This window comes from Lissotriton helveticus (assembly GCF_964261635.1).
Source record: "Lissotriton helveticus chromosome 1_1 unlocalized genomic scaffold, aLisHel1.1 SUPER_1_unloc_50, whole genome shotgun sequence".
Lineage (NCBI taxonomy): Eukaryota > Metazoa > Chordata > Amphibia > Caudata > Salamandridae > Lissotriton > Lissotriton helveticus.
The window spans coordinates 1404445-1424193 of NW_027611693.1; the positions used below are offsets into that span (position 1 = coordinate 1404445).

Genomic DNA, 19749 nt, shown 5'->3' on the forward strand with positions numbered 1-19749 from the left:
GACAGGAAGACTAGACTATAGCTGAAGATGTTTATGCGGTTCGTTTGCTTAGGAATGTGAAGACGGAGAGCTGAACTGATAACTGTAGGCATAACATATTCTTGGCAGGCAGGCAGTAAGCGAAGGGTCAGGGATGCAGGTGGGGGCTGCATCGCTCCTCAGAGTGGGTTCAGGAGACTGGAGCTTGAATCTGGTGTTCAGGTCCTTTGAGGCCTAGAAACGGGGACAACTCGATGAATTAACGTGCATAATGTAGAACGTTGGCAACATAGGCCTTGAAGCCTAATTCACATTGCTTTCACAGGGACTGGATAGCTAACATACTAACGTTGGACACAACTATAATTGCGTCTTTATTCGGTCATGGGGGGATATATGCATATTAATCATGCACATATTACATAGGATGGGGAACACGTAGGCACACATGACAAGGCAAAATTCAATTTTCCTCATTCCTTCCTTGTGCTCTACGTTTCCATCAGGAAACATCAATATTCATGATACCATCTATCATTTCATATAGCATCATTTGCTCGTCTCGAATCTTCTTGGAACGGGACTTTGGACTAGGAATACAGGATGTAGCGCACAAGCCGCAAATCGCAGGGCCACATTGTAAACAGAGACAGCAACTGAATATGATCATTACTGCTATACCCAGGAATGACAATACTTTCCATCCCCGGGCAGATATTATACTCCAGAGCCAACCGGACCACGTCCAGGTGCCTGGATTCTGGTGTAACTGATGGGCTATTTTATGAATCTGGTTATAGCTGAATAAACAGACGGTGCGTTATTAGGAATGAAAATGCAGCAACTAGATCCGATGACTCTACAAGCTCCGCCCCTATCGGCCAGTATGACGTCAAGGACGAGACGATTTTGGAGCACGACAAATCTCATAGCAGATTGCTCCTCTGTTAAGTTACCTAGAGCGGAAGTAGTCTCATTCACTACTGCTTCAAGGGTTCTTGTTAGCCTACGTATTAACTTACTATTCTGGACAGGACCTATGAAGAAAAAGAAACCTTTATTGAAATCTTGATACTGTTCTAAGGCAGTTTCAGTCTGATCGACAATTGGGGACTCGATCTCTCTTCTAGGTCTAATGTGTACTAGATGTGTGTTTCTGTGATAATCGGATGGGGCTAGGAAAACTGGTGGCAGTAGGAAGGCAATGTAACATGTTCCATCCCAATCGAGGGGCAGACGTACATATGCGGTCTGACCACATACAAAATAAGAATGACGTGAGGCTTTGAAAGTAGATTTCCCACTGTCACTATACTTGACCACAGTAGTACAATCACTATGTCCTAGGTGTATTGAACCATTCTTTCGGACACATAATTCGCCTTTCACTGGTAGAACTGTAATAGCAGGCAAATCTGGAGTAGTCTCGGACTGAACATTCAAAACCATGAAATTCGAGGAATAATTACCTAGATCATATACTTCATTTTCTAGATCTAACCCTGTTCTATGGGAAAGACCTTCCTTGTCTGGAAAACATGTTCTATTCAGAAGGGACATATCGTTTGAGGATGACGTTAACGTGGACCATGCTCCACACGAACCATTGTGTGAAAACGGATAGGGAAAGAGTGGCAGAACTCCCTTCGGTGTCTGGAAAGGGGGGAGTCGACCACACACCCAACAATTTGTGGCATTGCTGGTCTGGTGTGAATAGTGTAACATTCGGATAAAAGTATTATTGCGCATAGCAAGACGATAGGATAACTCGTGAGGAGGCAGTTCACTGAATGTGTGCTCTACTGTAACATTAGAGGAAAAATGTACATGAGAAACAGTATGAGGAAAATATATATGTAAAACATAACTTATGCCTGTAATCGTAAAACTCAGAAATAATAAAATTAAAAGAGTAACAATGCATCGACTTCGAAGATTCTTTCTGATAACGTATTCTCTTAGAGTTCGACTAACTCTCTCACTATGTGGGTCTATCTCATACATGTCAGGAACCTGTCTAACCGTTTCACCCGAGAGGGACTTAGACAATTAAACTGGCTGACTTACTAGACCGTAATTTTTCTTTATACTCCTGCTGCGGAGTTTTCTCTAACAGGGGAAGTTTAGAGTCAGTATCTGGGCAGTCCTTGAGAACGGGGCAGTCCTTGAAAAAAGTCTTTGGACGGAGTCCATGAAATCGTTTCACGTGACTGGAATGCAACCACCCTCTGCGGCCCTCCACCTTGATTGCTGTCCTCGTGGTCATCAGCACGAGTTTTGGTTCTTTCCAGCGGGGCTCCAGCGGACTTGAACGATCAAAATTTCTAATCAAAACGAGGTCGCCTGGTATGACCTCGTGCGGTTTCACTTGGGTGTTGTCTGGAAAAGCAGCGGCGACCTGTGAACGACAAGAGAGTAGTGCAGACATCAAGGAAGCCAGGTAATCTGTCAGCATATTACTGTCAACATCAGTTATTTTACGTGGCCTAGGTGTACCCCACATGTTTGGGGGACGACCGAAAATTACCTCGTAAGGGGACAGACCTGAACGGGAGTGAGCGACCATTCTCATGTAAAAAAGGGCGACTGGCAGTGCTACCATCCAATCTACGCCTTTCTCTGCGCATACCTTTGCAATGCGGATTTTCAGGGTCTGATTATGTCTCTCTACGAGACCAGCTGCTTCGGGATGTCGTACACAGTGGAACTTCCACTGGTACCCTAACAGAAGAGATACTTGTTTCATGAGTTCGGAGGAGAATGGCTGGCCGTTATCTGAATACACGACCCTCGGTAATCCATAGCGGGGGAAATACTCACGAACCAACTGCCTGGCAGTGGTCGCGGCAGTGTAATCTGGGACTGGATATGCTTCTGTCCATCTGGACAAAGCGCATACAACTACGAGGACATATTTGAAACCTCGACATCGATCCATCTGAATATAATCCATCTGGAGGACTTCAAAAGGGTGGTCAGGAGGATGGATTCCACCTAGTTCCACCGGGACACCTTTACCTGGATTGAACTGACAACAGATCATGCAGGTACGCACTTTCTGCTTGGCGGCTGCTCGTAAATGCTTGTTAAACCAGAGGTTCTGAATACTGTCTAACAGGATACGGTCTGGTGTCAACTGCCTACCCCTCTTGGACAGTAAGTGTCCAAGGTAGACCACTTGCTGGACACAGAATTGCAGTTTCGAAGGGGACACCTTGTGCCCCATCTCGGCCAGGAAATACAAGACTGTAAGTGACGCACGTTCGCAGTCACGTTCAGAACGGGCTGTGATCAATAGATCATCGACATACTGGAGCAGGGCAGTGTCAGTTGGCATGTGAATATTGTCTAGTTGTCTTTTAAGTGCTTGACTGTAAATGCTAGGACTTTCTGTGAAACCTTGTGGAGCTCGTGTGAATTTATAGCTTCTTCCGTTTAAGCAAAATCCGAAAAGAAACTGACTGTCTGGATGAATGGGGACACTAAAGAATGCGTTCTTGAGATCAATAACAGTAAAGAACGTAGCCTCGGAATCAATGGCAGTCAATAGGGAAGAAATATCCGGAACCACTGGGTACTGGGGTATGATACATTTATTAAGTTCTCGAAGGTCAATCACTAATCGATAAACTGGAGGTGCATTGGGATCAGTACATTTTAGAATCGGAATGATAGGAGAATTACATACATTGGAGTCAGTTTCTACAACTACTCCTTGAGCAATGAGCTCGTCAATAATTTTTGATAAGGCTGCTACAGCCTCAGGTGGCAATTTGTACTGTCGGATTCGTGGTAATACAACACCTTGCTTCAGAGTGACACAATAGGGTGTAATGTGCATACAACCTACATCAGTTGGACCTTGCGCCCATAAATGCTGAGGTACATTCAATAATCTTGGATCAAAATCGCGTAATACATAATGACCTTTGAAATCACGTAAAAACAATCTCACTCCTTCTGGGGAGCAACAAATTACTGCTCCTAATTCTTTCAGGGTCTTAATACCTAGTAAATTTTCTGGACAAGATTTCGTAAGTAACAAGTCTGTAGTTCGGGACAATGGACCAACTTCTAGGGTAACTGGTTTCGATATTTCATTAACAATAGGCTTTCCTGAAAATCCAAGGGAAACATTTCTTGAGCCTGAGAGTGGAGCCCCTGGAACCTCGTCATGACTGATGGTAGTCCTACTTGCCCCTGTATCAATCAGAAACTTTCTGTCTTTCCCTAATACTTGACTGTGTACATAGGGACCCTCTTGATCTACAGGAATCTCGATGAGAGGCAAGCCACCCTCCCTCTCTAGGCTGTTTCATGAATACTGTTGTTATTCTGGATATTCTGACTGTGCATACTGGTACATCTGTTGTGTAACGTGTTGTGTGGCAGCTATAGGCTGCGGTACTGTAACTGTCTGTTGTGCGTTCTGCGGTGTCTGGGCATTCTGCGGAACTTGTTCTTGTCTAGGAGGACGTGGTCTCTCTTTTGTCTTACCAGTAGCTATGTTGTGTTTCAGAACTGCACATTCATTTATATAATGACCTAGCTGTTTACAATAATTGCATGTCCCTTTAACGGGAGCTGTAGAATGACTAGTTTGATTCGGACCCCTCTTCTGACTGTCTTGTGGAACAGACTGTGCAACCAGTACTTTCATTTTCGTGTCTTTCATACGTCTCCTTTCATGTTCTTGCTCTTCCCTGATTCTGTTCTGGTGATACTGGAGCATCTGGAGCATTTGTGACGGAGTATTAGCTTGCCAGGTACTTTCGACTTTCAGTACTCGATTTTTAACTTGTGGCAAAGAATTCTCAACTAGTTTGGTAACAAAAAGATGTGGATACGATTCACTACTTGTTTTCAGACCGCTATTAATAATGAAACATTTCTCAAATCTAGAATAAAAATCACTAGTGTCTTCGTCTTGTTTCTGTTTACAGGCTGAGATGGCATCCCAGTCTTCCTTTTTCGTGGCTAGTAATCTTGGCAAGACTTGTATTAACAACTCGGGCAATGCTTTAGCTTTTTCCCCAAGACCGGTACCTGGAACTCGTGTGTTATCTTCAGTCTCTAATGCGGTCCAATCTATCTTTTTCTCTCCCACCTCCCATTCTTTTTCTTTAAGTTTTTCATATATGCCCGCAGGCAACAGGACCTTTAACATTTTAATGATATCGGGATACGTGTATTCTCCCATACGGAGCATATCCTTTAATTCACGGTGGAACCCTGCTGGATCTTTATCGTGACAGGGTATTAACTTTTTCATTTCTAAGAGTTCTATTTTCGTGATAGGGGTGTAAACAAATACTCGTTCTAGATCATCCCCCGCTCCTTTAACTGGATGTACTTCTCGCAACGGATTCTGTCTGTCTATGTAGAATGATTCTCTTACTGGGGGTGGAACAGGAACAAAATGTGGATTCAGGAACGTTCTGTATTTGTGGCGCTGTTCCAAAATGACACTAATTAAATCGGTACCTAGACCTTTCCATCTGTTTAGGAGTAACTCGTTCAGTACATCATACAAAGGACCTGGGTCAGAATGCTGATCCTCATACAGTGTAATGAGGTGCTGGATCATATACATACCCACCAGACGCTGTTCGGCTGGGGGCAGCTTCAGAAACGTTTGGGCCACTATTTCGTCTGGAAACGTGGCAGAATCACTAGTCCATCGGACTGCTGATCGGGCTAGTTCTTGTTCATGCATGGTACTAAGCTCACTATAACCTATTCGTAGTTTCAGAATCTTATCAGTGGCCTGGAATACTTGTTCAAGAGAACGCTGTTCTGGTACGGGAGGAGGAAAAACGTTCTTGTAATCTAGACGTGAATGTCTGTCGGAAAATCTAGTTCTACCTACATACGCTATTCTGTCGGGATTCTCGCTGTCTACCTCTTCACTTGAAGAGTCATTCTCTTTCTCGGTTGCTCTTATTGCTTTCTCCTTCTGGTGTATACTTATAATTTCCTTACGAATTTTCCTGTACATACTTTCTATACTACCTTGTGTCTTATGTTTTCCCTCGGCTATATTGTCACTCCATCTTGTCAGGGCTTTCATCTCGTCTTTGTCTTTATCAGGATAATCCTGTTCTCTTATTAAACAGTTAATCATAAATTGCAGAATCATACTTTGAATCTCGACCTTTCTGTGTGCCATAGCTTCGTGAATACTTTCTGAATTCTCCCCTGTACGGATAAAATGATATATTCTGTCTAGATGTTCCTTCATATCAGGCAGGGTGGCCAAAAAGTTGGCAACCCGTCTTAAACGTACTGAATACAATATCATGTGATCTTCACCTGGTACTGAATCATATATGCAGTCAGTAAGGTGTCGCTTGAGGTCTGCGTATGTAGTCACCTTTGGCGTGTGCTGTAACGCTGCGTCTCTCAGCGTCATTCGTTTTACTTGAGGCGGGGTGGTAGGAGCACCTCCCCCCGCTCCTCCTGAACTAGAATCGTCAGTTAATACTGAATGTGCTGGTAAAGTGACTGGCAAAACACGTGGTGTGGACTGGTCCGGGGGTACTGGCACATGGACAGGGTTCCCTGGACCAGTGACTGGAGGAACAGGAATTACATTATTAACCGGGTGCTGAGGTTGAGCAGGCGGAATAGAATTTGCATATTCTGGGACTGTATCATCCAAATAGGACGAAAGAAAAATTTCAGCTGCAGTCGGTTTATGACGTAGCTTAGTCGGGACCAATGGTGGCGGTAAATTACAGGGTACTTCCGGGGTTGCCTTCGGCAAGCCCTCGGCAAGAAGAGGATACATACCTTTAATAAGGGCATTTCTCTGTCTGTCTGACTGTTCTGCTCTAACTCGTTCACCTTCTTCTAGAAGTTCCCTTTCTTGGGCTTTTTCTGAGGATTCCCTACTTAATTCTGCTTTTCTGAATTCTTTTTCGGATCTTTTATGAGATTCTTTACGCCATAATTCTATGGCATCTTTCTGGGATTGTCTGGATTTCTTTTTCCATAATGCTTCTTCTACTCGCATGATGCACTCGGCATCCCATGTACCTGATACAGGCCATCTATATTTCTCTTCAAGATTCTTTGTATAATCTACCCATAAGTCTAGATATAATATGGCATCTAAGCCATGCTTGTGATACATAAAATGTCCAGGACTGTCCCTGGGAGGGACAGGAACTGATTCTTCAAGTAACCCTTTTCTGGTTTTTATCTGACGTAACTTTGAAAACAGAGGCATATTTGAGTCTTACTCGAACTTGGACTTAAACACAATACACGATAATCACAGTAATGAAATGGCAAACAAATCATTCATACCACGACATAAAAAAATACATTAATACCAGTTCGAACAGAATACTACCTGCTACACCGAAAACATAACCCTTGAATTTCTCGAGAACAGACTTACTAGAATTACTGGATGCACTGCTAAAACAGTACAGAACATACCGGTCTCATAAAGAGACACGTCATACCGTATCCACCTAGATGGACACGTCGGACTGGATCTGCGTACCCAAACCCATCGGACCAGGGACAAACTAATGAACCTGTCTAGATACTTCCCCCCGCGACGGTACTCACCGGGAAGCAGAACTGAAGGCCTCGGACTGGACTGGACTGCTACGACATCTGGTTACTACGCATGCGCTTCGAACTTCGGGCTTCAGAAACAGGTGGGCCTCCGGATACCTCGGACCTTGCTCTCTCGGCTTGGGCTCTGGTCGGGACGAACCGCATTCCTCACCGCCTCGTCTGGATGCCGGACCGCAGTCTCCGTCTCCTCCGTGGGCCTGAGGGAGACTTGATGAAGCAGAAATATCTGCACGTGCACGGTAGAGTTCCGTCACGGCTGTAGAAGGGTCAGGGGGCCTGCGTTACATCTCCGGCGCGTGGGGAAGGGGCTCGTCCCTATTCGGGCGCCATTATGTGGTAAATAAATAATTAATTACCGGTACTATTTTTCTATGCATTAAATAAAACAGATAGCTCAATAAATAAGAGGCAGGATCCGGGGTATCTGAGTTGAACAGGCTTTAATCAGGCACAAGGGAAGGGGCAGGATCGGAACAGCCTGAAATAGAATGGCATGGAATGGCAGCTGCAACGTTTCATTAACAGCACATAGTATATATAGGAAAACATTACAATTTCATTGCATACAGTAGGCGTAACAAGTGACAAACGTAAGATAAGAACACATGGGCGTAAAAAGAAGGCGTGTACAGGGCGTGCACAAAGACATGTGATGAGAACGTCACAGAAGCGTCATAAATGGGTGGATACACGGAGGGGGCTACCTGGGCAGCTGGAACCTTTAACCTAGTGGTGCGCGCAAACGGACCATGACGTGTATCTGGGGAGAGCTGGGGGCTCTGACTTCTGCACTAGAAGAGGAAACTAAAGTCTGCGATGTCAGGACGACATGTACCTATAGCATATCTGGTATCTTGTGTTTGGAGTACATGTTGATAGAATCTAAAAGTCATCAGAGTAAAGGCTACTGGACACTAAGGCTGAGGCGTGCATATATTCTTCATGTATTGCGTGTGCTATGAATCTTCTATGGATATTAATACAGTAATTCTCTTGCATGGAGACAGGAAGACTAGACTATAGCTGAAGATGTTTATGCGGTTCGTTTGCTTAGGAATGTGAAGACGGAGAGCTGAACTGATAACTGTAGGCATAACATATTCTTGGCAGGCAGGCAGAGCCAGGCCGGGCACCGCGCTGCGCGGCAGGAAGTAAGCGAAGGGTCAGGGATGCAGGTGGGGGCTGCATCGCTCCTCAGAGTGGGTTCAGGAGACTGGAGCTTGAATCTGGTGTTCAGGTCCTTTGAGGCCTAGAAACGGGGACAATTCGATGAATTAACGTGCATAATGTAGAACGTTGGCAACATAGGCCTAGAAGCCTAATTCACATTGCTTTCACAGGGACTGGATAGCTAACATACTAACGTTGGACACAACTATAATTGCGTCTTTATTCGGTCATGGGGGATATATGCATATTAATCATGCACATATTACATAGGATGGGGAACACGTAGGCACACATGACAAGGCAAAATTCAATTTTCCCCATGATGAATAGATGGGGTGTGGGTGCTCCAGCTAATGAATGGGGGATTAGCCTAGGAAATAGGTTTGGGATCCTGTCAGGCCTAAATGACTGCGACTGACTCACGAGGGATCGCAATACGGCATGTATTAGATTATCTGAGGTCTGTGGAATGGGTGACATTATAGCTCAGAGCACCGCCCTTACAAGTGACATCCCCACGCCCAGACTAACATAACTTAATTCTGCTTTTCTGAATTCTTTTTCGGATCTTTTATGAGATTCTTTACGCCATAATTCTATGGCATCTTTCTGGGATTGTCTGGATTTCTTTTTCCATAATGCTTCTTCTACTCGCATGATGCACTCGGCATCCCATGTACCTGATACAGGCCATCTATATTTCTCTTCAAGATTCTTTGTATAATCTACCCATAAGTCTAGATATAATATGGCATCTAAGCCATGCTTGTGATACATAAAATGTCCAGGACTGTCCCTGGGAGGGACAGGAACTGATTCTTCAAGTAACCCTTTTCTGGTTTTTATCTGACGTAACTTTGAAAACAGAGGCATATTTGAGTCTTACTCGAACTTGGACTTAAACACAATACACGATAATCACAGTAATGAAATGGCAAACAAATCATTCATACCACGACATAAAAAAATACATTAATAACAGTTCGAACAGAATACTACCTGCTACACCGAAAACATAACCCTTGAATTTCTCGAGAACAGACTTACTAGAATTACTGGATGCACTGCTAAAACAGTACAGAACATACCGGTCTCATAAAGAGACACGTCATACCGTATCCACCTAGATGGACACGTCGGACTGGATCTGCGTACCCAAACCCATCGGACCAGGGACAAACTAATGAACCTGTCTAGATACTTCCCCCCGCGACGGTACTCACCGGGAAGCAGAACTGAAGGCCTCGGACTGGACTGGACTGCTACGACATCTGGTTACTACGCATGCGCTTCGAACTTCGGGCTTCGGAAACAGGTGGGCCTCCGGATACCTCGGACCTTGCTCTCTCGGCTTGGGCTCTGGTCGGGACGAACCGCATTCCTCACCGCCTCGTCTGGATGCCGGACCGCAGTCTCCGTCTCCTCCGTGGGCCTGAGGGAGACTTGATGAAGCAGAAATATCTGCACGTGCACGGTAGAGTTCCGTCACGGCTGTAGAAGGGTCAGGGGGCCTGCGTTACATCTCCGGCGCGTGGGGAAGGGGCTCGTCCCTATTCGGGCGCCATTATGTGGTAAATAAATAATTAATTACCGGTACTATTTTTCTATGCATTAAATAAAACAGATAGCTCAATAAATAAGAGGCAGGATCCGGGGTATCTGAGTTGAACAGGCTTTAATCAGGCACAAGGGAAGGGGCAGGATCGGAACAGCCTGAAATAGAATGGCATGGAATGGCAGCTGCAACGTTTCATTAACAGCACATAGTATATATAGGAAAACATTACAATTTCATTGCATACAGTAGGCGTAACAAGTGACAAACGTAAGATAAGAACACATGGGCGTAAAAAGAAGGCGTGTACAGGGCGTGCACAAAGACATGTGATGAGAACGTCACAGAAGCGTCATAAATGGGTGGATACACGGAGGGGGCTACCTGGGCAGCTGGAACCTTTAACCTAGTGGTGCGCGCAAACGGACCATGACGTGTATCTGGGGAGAGCTGGGGGCTCTGACTTCTGCACTAGAAGAGGAGACTAAAGTCTGCGATGTCAGGACGACATGTACCTATAGCATATCTGGTATCTTGTGTTTGGAGTACATGTTGATAGAATCTAAAAGTCATCAGAGTAAAGGCTACTGGACACTAAGGCTGAGGCGTGCATATATTCTTCATGTATTGCGTGTGCTATGAATCTTCTATGGATATTAATACAGTAATTCTCTTGCATGGAGACAGGAAGACTAGACTATAGCTGAAGATGTTTATGCGGTTCGTTTGCTTAGGAATGTGAAGACGGAGAGCTGAACTGATAACTGTAGGCATAACATATTCTTGGCAGGCAGGCAGAGCCAGGCCGGGCACCGCGCTGCGCGGCAGGAAGTAAGTGAAGGGTCAGGGATGCAGGTGGGGGCTGCATCGCTCCTCAGAGTGGGTTCAGGAGACTGGAGCTTGAATCTGGTGTTCAGGTCCTTTGAGGCCTAGAAACGGGGACAATTCGATGAATTAACGTGCATAATGTAGAACATTGGCAACATAGGCCTAGAAGCCTAATTCACATTGCTTTCACAGGGACTGGATAGCTAACATACTAACGTTGGACACAACTATAATTGCGTCTTTATTCGGTCATGGGGGGATATATGCATATTAATCATGCACATATTACATAGGATGGGGAACACGTAGGCACACATGACAAGGCAAAATTCAATTTTCCCCATGATGAATAGATGGGGTGTGGGTGCTCCAGCTAATGAATGGGGGATTAGCCTAGGAAATAGGTTTGGGATCCTGTCAGGCCTAAATGACTGCGACTGACTCACGAGGGATCGCAATACGGCATGTATCAGATTATCTGAGGTCTGTGGAACGGGTGACATTATAGCTCAGAGCACCGCCCTTACAAGTGACATCCCCACGCCCAGACTAACATAACTTAATTCTGCTTTTCTGAATTCTTTTTTGGATCTTTTATGAGATTCTTTACGCCATAATTCTATGGCATCTTTCTGGGATTGTCTGGATTTCTTTTTCCATAATGCTTCTTCTACTCGCATGATGCACTCGGCATCCCATGTACCTGATACAGGCCATCTATATTTCTCTTCAAGATTCTTTGTATAATCTACCCATAAGTCTAGATATAATATGGCATCTAAGCCATGCTTGTGATACATAAAATGTCCAGGACTGTCCCTGGGAGGGACAGGAACTGATTCTTCAAGTAACCCTTTTCTGGTTTTTATCTGACGTAACTTTGAAAACAGAGGCATATTTGAGTCTTACTCGAACTTGGACTTAAACACAATACACGATAATCACAGTAATGAAATGGCAAACAAATCATTCATACCACGACATAAAAAAATACATTAATAACAGTTCGAACAGATTACTACCTGCTACACCGAAAACATAACCCTTGAATTTCTCGAGAACAGACTTACTAGAATTACTGGATGCACTGCTAAAACAGTACAGAACATACCGGTCTCATAAAGAGACACGTCATACCGTATCCACCTAGATGGACACGTCGGACTGGATCTGCGTACCCAAACCCATCGGACCAGGGACAAACTAATGAACCTGTCTAGATACTTCCCCCCGCGACGGTACTCACCGGGAAGCAGAACTGAAGGCCTCGGACTGGACTGGACTGCTACGACATCTGGTTACTACGCATGCGCTTCGAACTTCGGGCTTCGGAAACAGGTGGGCCTCCGGATACCTCGGACCTTGCTCTCTCGGCTTGGGCTCTGGTCGGGACGAACCGCATTCCTCACCGCCTCGTCTGGATGCCGGACCGCAGTCTCCGTCTCCTCCGTGGGCCTGAGGGAGACTTGATGAAGCAGAAATATCTGCACGTGCACGGTAGAGTTCCGTCACGGCTGTAGAAGGGTCAGGGGGCCTGCGTTACATCTCCGGCGCGTGGGGAAGGGGCTCGTCCCTATTCGGGCGCCATTATGTGGTAAATAAATAATTAATTACCGGTACTATTTTTCTATGCATTAAATAAAACAGATAGCTCAATAAATAAGAGGCAGGATCCGGGGTATCTGAGTTGAACAGGCTTTAATCAGGCACAAGGGAAGGGGCAGGATCGGAACAGCCTGAAATAGAATGGCATGGAATGGCAGCTGCAACGTTTCATTAACAGCACATAGTATATATAGGAAAACATTACAATTTCATTGCATACAGTAGGCGTAACAAGTGACAAACGTAAGATAAGAACACATGGGCGTAAAAAGAAGGCGTGTACAGGGCGTGCACAAAGACATGTGATGAGAACGTCACAGAAGCGTCATAAATGGGTGGATACACGGAGGGGGCTACCTGGGCAGCTGGAACCTTTAACCTAGTGGTGCGCGCAAACGGACCATGACGTGTATCTGGGGAGAGCTGGGGGCTCTGACTTCTGCACTAGAAGAGGAGACTAAAGTCTGCGATGTCAGGACGACATGTACCTATAGCATATCTGGTATCTTGTGTTTGGAGTACATGTTGATAGAATCTAAAAGTCATCAGAGTAAAGGCTACTGGACACTAAGGCTGAGGCGTGCATATATTCTTCATGTATTGCGTGTGCTATGAATCTTCTATGGATATTAATACAGTAATTCTCTTGCATGGAGACAGGAAGACTAGACTATAGCTGAAGATGTTTATGCGGTTTGTTTGCTTAGGAATGTGAAGACGGAGAGCTGAACTGATAACTGTAGGCATAACATATTCTTGGCAGGCAGGCAGAGCCAGGCCGGGCACCGCGCTGCGCGGCAGGAAGTAAGCGAAGGGTCAGGGATGCAGGTGGGGGCTGCATCGCTCCTCAGAGTGGGTTCAGGAGACTGGAGCTTGAATCTGGTGTTCAGGTCCTTTGAGGCCTAGAAACGGGGACAATTCGATGAATTAACGTGCATAATGTAGAACGTTGGCAACATAGGCCTAGAAGCCTAATTCACATTGCTTTCACAGGACTGGATAGCTAACATACTAACGTTGGACACAACTATAATTGCGTCTTTATTCGGTCATGGGGGGATATATGCATATTAATCATGCACATATTACATAGGATGGGGAACACGTAGGCACACATGACAAGGCAAAATTCAATTTTCCCCATGATGAATAGATGGGATGTGGGTGCTCCAGCTAATGAATGGGGGATTAGCCTAGGAAATAGGTTTGGGATCCTGTCAGGCCTAAATGACTGCGACTGACTCACGAGGGATCGCAATACGGCATGTATTAGATTATCTGAGGTCTGTTGACCGGGTGACATTATAGCTCAGAGCACCGCCCTTACAAGTGACATCCCCACGCCCAGACTAACATAATGGGCAAATGTAATATCTTAGTGGATTTGGAAGGGACAAATGGCCGAAATCAACCACTTGATTGTATTGCTGACAACACAGCAAAAAACTAAATTGATTTAAATCTGGAGGCATTAGATACTAGTCTATGCGGGGGTATACTACCCAAAGAGGGCAGGGTTAGTGTTGACCCCCGCACCAAATCTGACAGTATTAATCCTCTCGCCCAATCCACTTTGTTGTCATGGAATGTGGCAGGGCTGAGAAGTAAGGTAGCATCCCTGGACTGGCTAGCCTTTTTGGATAATAAGGATATAATCCTCCTTCAGGAAACATGGCAGGTAACCCCGGAATTTAAGCAAGGATATTTAAACTTTTACACTTCAGCCATTCCTAGCTTACGGGGGAGACCGAAGGGAGGCTTGTTGACATGGGTTAAGCAGGACAGTAGATATTCCGTTACTCAGCTGGTCACAAATAGCCCAGATATTCTGTTAATCAGACTTAAATGCTCAGATTATAAGGACCTCTTTGTCTTTAATATCTACTCCAGGGGGCTCCCAGGTGACAAACCCACTGAAGCAGTTGACCAGCTAGATATTCTACTTGAGCGGTATCGCTCAAAAGGTAACATTATTGTTGCAGGAGATTTTAATTGTTGCTTTGAACCCCTAGACAGCTATGATATGGACCTTACAGTGGAAGAGGACTATATCTGGAAGACCCCTCAGCTGACAATACCACCTATTAAAAAATGGTCAGAGGCAGCATTACAACTTAAAGTCCTATGTGTGGAGCACGGGTTACGTGCCACTAATGGAAGAATGGGTTCTGACAAACAGGGCGCCTCTACCTTTAACAACGGTATATCTCATAGCCGCATAGACTACATCCTTACAAACAAAGAGAACTGGTCCAGTATTGACGATATGCGGATAGAGGAACGGGTAGAGAGTGATCATGACCCATTAATCCTGTCATTTAGGTTATTTGACTTACTTAAACGCGAGGGCCTGTGTGATTGTGTGGAGACAGCCCTCTCAAATAACCACAGACTAATTAGATGGGCTAACTGTGTAATGAATGAGGAAGGTGTTGCTGCCATGAGGGATTTGACTATCCAGGCTATAGTAGAATTAAGGAACAATTCCACTGTGGAGGCAGTCGTATCAAATGTTAGTCGGATCCACGATAGTTTTTTTAATCAGTTAAGATCCTTCTTCGTCAAAAAGGTGAATAAAAAACAGAGTAGGCCAGCAAGGAAGGAGGATCAATGGTATGGCAAATCCTGTAGGGTTGCATATAGGGCCCTATCAGATGCAGTAAAAACCAAAGATATAGCTAAGATTAAGATTGCCCGAGTCACGTATAAAAAAACGCAACTTAAGGCAAAAAGTGAATGGGACAATGAATACTGGAGGGAGCTCCTGAGTGCTAGCAAAGAAAGATCTATGTGCTCCTTTTGGGATATGGTCAAATGGGGTAGGGGGATTAAAAGAGGTGAACCTACTAATTATGTTTCACCAAATGCTTGGGTCTCTCACTATGCGTCCCAGTTTGCCGCTGTGGACGAGGAGGGAGAAGAGCGTGAGGCTCTTCTAAAAGCAATTGAGGGCGCAAATCACCTTTCCTTCACCAAAGCTGATATCATTAAAACTTTGAACAATATCCCAAAAGCTAGGGCACCAGGCCTGGACTCCGTTCCAGCAGACCTTTTTATGCATGACAAGGATCTCTGGGCCTCTGACATCCACCTGCTTGCTAATGGCATTGCGATGGGCTCACCAATACCAGAGTCCTGGAAGGGTGCCGTGATTATCCCAATCTTCAAAAAGGGGGAGTGCTCGGACCCAGGAAACTACAGGCCAATTAGCCTTATTGCTTGCATACAAAAGGTAGTGGCAAGGCTCTTACTGCAGCGTATTCAGGGCTGGATAGAGGAAAACGATATTTTGTCGCCTCTACAGGCAGGGTTCCGTAGCCATACCAGTACGATTGACCAAGTTTTTAGATTGTTTTATTATATTGGCGTGTAGTGTTACTGGGGGGGGTGTATGCTCTTTGCAGCTTTCGTTGATCTTAAATCAGCGTTTGATTTGGTGCCTCGTACTAAGCTGTGGGCAGCCTTACAAGAACAGGGCATCCCATTGGATATCCTGTCACTCCTAATCAGATTGCATGAAGATAATTTTGCCCGAGTCTGCTGGAACCAGCAGGGAAGTGTAACTGATAAATTCCCTATCGCAAGTGGGGTACGCCAAGGGTGTGTACTTGCCCCTACACTCTTCTCACTATACATCAACAGGGTGATCAGCTATTTTGAACAGCAACCAACCTATGCCCCCAAGTTGGATGGCAAGCTGATCCCCCTGTTGATGTTTGCTGACGACACGTTATTGATTTCGAAGACACAGCAGGGCCTCCAAAAGGCCGTTGGAGTCTTTGAAACTTTCTGTAATGACCATGGTCTTGTCATTAATACATCTAAGACAAAGTTCATGGTCCTACACAAAAATAAATACGCCAGATGGAAGGTGGTTATGGATGGGGTTCAACTGGAGCAGACCCAAGTATTTAATTATCTGGGCATAACCTTATCATCCAAATTAGACTGGAAACAGCACACCAACCAGCTGGTCACGAAGCACGCACAATTGACAGGAGCACTCACTAAGGAATTTTACTTATCTCATACCAGGCCAATCACCCCGGTTTTAAAGATTTACGACGCCAAAGTTGGAGCAGCAGTCCTTTATGGGGCGGAACTGTGGGGGCTCAGTAACTTAAAAAGGTTGATGGGTGCGCAAAATAAATTTTTGCGCAACATCACAGGCTTACCGGCTTCCACTCCATTGATCCCTCTCCACTATGATCTAGGGTCTCATGGCCTCGAGGATATGGCCAGATACAGATCGGTTGCCTACTGGAGGAGATTATGGGTCACCCCAGAACTTTCCCAGTATGCACGGGCCTTCCTCGAGGTGAGAGACTCCGATAAGGCCCATAAAATACTATGGATGAAGGAGGTAAAAGCAATATACAAGGCTATGGGATTATCTACATTGTGGGATGACCCAGTAGGGAATCCTTTTCCACCTAGAAAAACATTTTGAGACCTGTACTGGAACATGCTGGAGGCAAAGAGATTTGGCCGCTGTATTGAAACATCCTTTACGGCAGATTTCCTAGAATTTAAGCATTCTCCGGCCTTTGAGGCTTATTGGGACTGGATTACCATCCCAGGGGACAGGAAGAAATATCATCAGATTAGGGTGGGGACATTACCACTAAATGCTCTCACTGCAAAATGGCGTGGGGGACAAGGTTCGGCCTGTCCCTTTTGTCCCGATCAGCGGGAAGTCATTGGGCACGTTCTCTTTGCCTGTCCAGAATATAAGGTACCTAGGAGATCTTGGTTAAAACCTATTTGTGTCCAGTTAGGTCTCAAAACGGGTTGTGAGGCTGTCAGGATTTTACGAACTGACAACTCCCAAGCCGTAGTTATAGCCATAGCTAAATTCCTCCACTGGATGTGGATAATTCGGGCCCGTAAAATTAGCCTACAGTAATTTCGGCCTATGACACCTGAGACTGTAAAATGTTCTTAGTGATTAATGTAACTAGTGATGAATTTTAAAATATTTTCTTAAAGAATGAAATGAATTATATATGCATGTTCTTTTTTTTTCTTCTTTTTAACATAACTTATTTAATGACTGTAATCTATGGGTTTTATGTTTGGCGGTAGGCCAACAATTGTTAATTGAGAGTTGAAGTGACGAACTGTGGATTTTACTAGCTGTCAATGAAGGGTAATTTTAAAATTTTAAATTGTAAAACATTTTTTTTTTATTTTTTTTTAAATGGCCAAGGCTGTAACTGTCTTTTATGATTGGAAAAAATCGAAATAAAGACTTTTTGAATTGAATTGACTGTCCAACATGCGTCCTTCATTTGACTGAGGTGGGTCTGTCACATGACTGACATAAGTATGTCTCATGAGCGACAAGAGTCTGTTATCTATCTGACATTACCTGAGTGTCCAACATTTGTGTATCAAAGGAATCATTGTTACTGCCTCTCATTGTAACATGCAAAACATTCCTGTAGCAGTACTGCCAACCACTGACATGTAATACCACACATTGGTGCTTTTTTATGTAAACTATTTTCCTGTTTTTTTCCATTTCTTTTTATTCAGCAGCCCTCCAGTCAGAAGAAAGTAGTGTGAACAAGGGAGAGACCAGTACATCCACAGAGTGTAAGATGTTTACTGACAATTTCATCCTAAATCAACAACACAATCTTCAGACAACAGAAAGACGCTTGACCAGTAGTGAGTGGGAGAAGGCATATAGGACTAAGATATTTTTTGCGGCACATCAGAGACCCGACAAAGGGCTGAGACCCTTTTCCTGCACAGACTGTGAAAAACGCTTTACTCTAAAGTCTGATCTCGTAATTCACAGAAGAATACACACAGGAGAGAGGCCATTTCAGTGCACTGACTGTGGGAAAAGCTTTACTCAAAAAGGAAATCTTCTAAATCATCAGAGAACACACCCCGGGGTGAGACCATTTCACTGCACAGAATGTGGGAAAAGGTTTACTGAAAAGGGACATCTTCTAAGACACCAACGGATACACACTGGAGTGAGGCCCTTCAAGTGCACGGAGTGTGAAAAGAGTTTTAGGGTGAGAACAGCTCTTACACAACAACAAAGAATACACACAGGAGTGCGACCCTTTAGCTGCACCGGGTGTGTAAAATGTTTCACTGATAAATCTGCTCTATTACGGCATCTAAAAATTCACAAAGGGATTAGGCCCTTTCACTGCACAAACTGTGAGAAATGTTTTATCGATAAGACCGCTCTTTTACAACACCATAGAATTCACACAGGAGTGAGACCTTTTAACTGCACCGAGTGTGATAAGAGTTTTACTGTGAAACCATCCCTCGTACAACACTTACGAATACACAGAGGTGTAAGACCCTTCAAGTGCACTGTGTGTGAAAAGAGTTTCACTCTGAGCACAACTCTAATACAACACCAGATAACACACATGGGAGAGAGGCCTTTTAATTGTACTGAGTGTGAGAAGAGTTTCACTGCAAAACAAAAACAATCTCTTTCACGACATCTGAGACTCCACGTGGAGAAGAAAGATGGAGTTGGTGTAACGGAGAGTGCAGCGCCTTAAGGGCACAGATCCTTTCACTGTGCTGGCAACACCCTGTTTTCTGCTAACATTCATTGATCTTATGTTCTGCACTGACGTACAGCATCGTTGTTGTCCCTTGATTCATTCAGAGACAGATCTTCTGACGTTTGACTTCTTCTTTAACAGAGTGAACTATAATTTTGCAAGGATTACATGTGATTTTGTACTATTGTAGGTGGGCTATGAACAAACTGGCTCATAACATGTATCTTTTTTATCTGTTGTATCTTAGTAGGGAATAATTGCATTTAACCCGTTGCATGCTGATGACGGAACCGCTCCGTCATCAGCTGCGGGTGCGCTGTGCTGATGACGGAGCGGTTCCGTCATGGCCCGCCCGGCACCCCTGCGCGGCGCGAATTCCGCGCCTGTGCTGAGAGTTCTATTGAGCGGGGCGGGCCATGACGGAACCGCTCCGTCACAAGCACAGCGCAACCGACGCTGGTGACGGAGCGG

General features: G+C 44.8%; 1 protein-coding gene across 1 annotated transcript in view; it reads left to right on the forward strand.

Moving 5' to 3' along the window:
- The window catches only part of LOC144806163 (uncharacterized), a 37502-nt gene extending 17984 nt beyond the window's left edge, over positions 1-19518 (forward strand). The window contains exon 4 of the mRNA XM_078672587.1: positions 18269-19518. Coding sequence (XP_078528713.1) covers positions 18269-19272 — 1004 coding nt within the window. The 3' untranslated portion in view covers positions 19273-19518. The remainder of the gene's footprint in view (positions 1-18268) is intronic.
- The last annotated feature ends 231 nt before the right edge of the window (positions 19519-19749 follow it).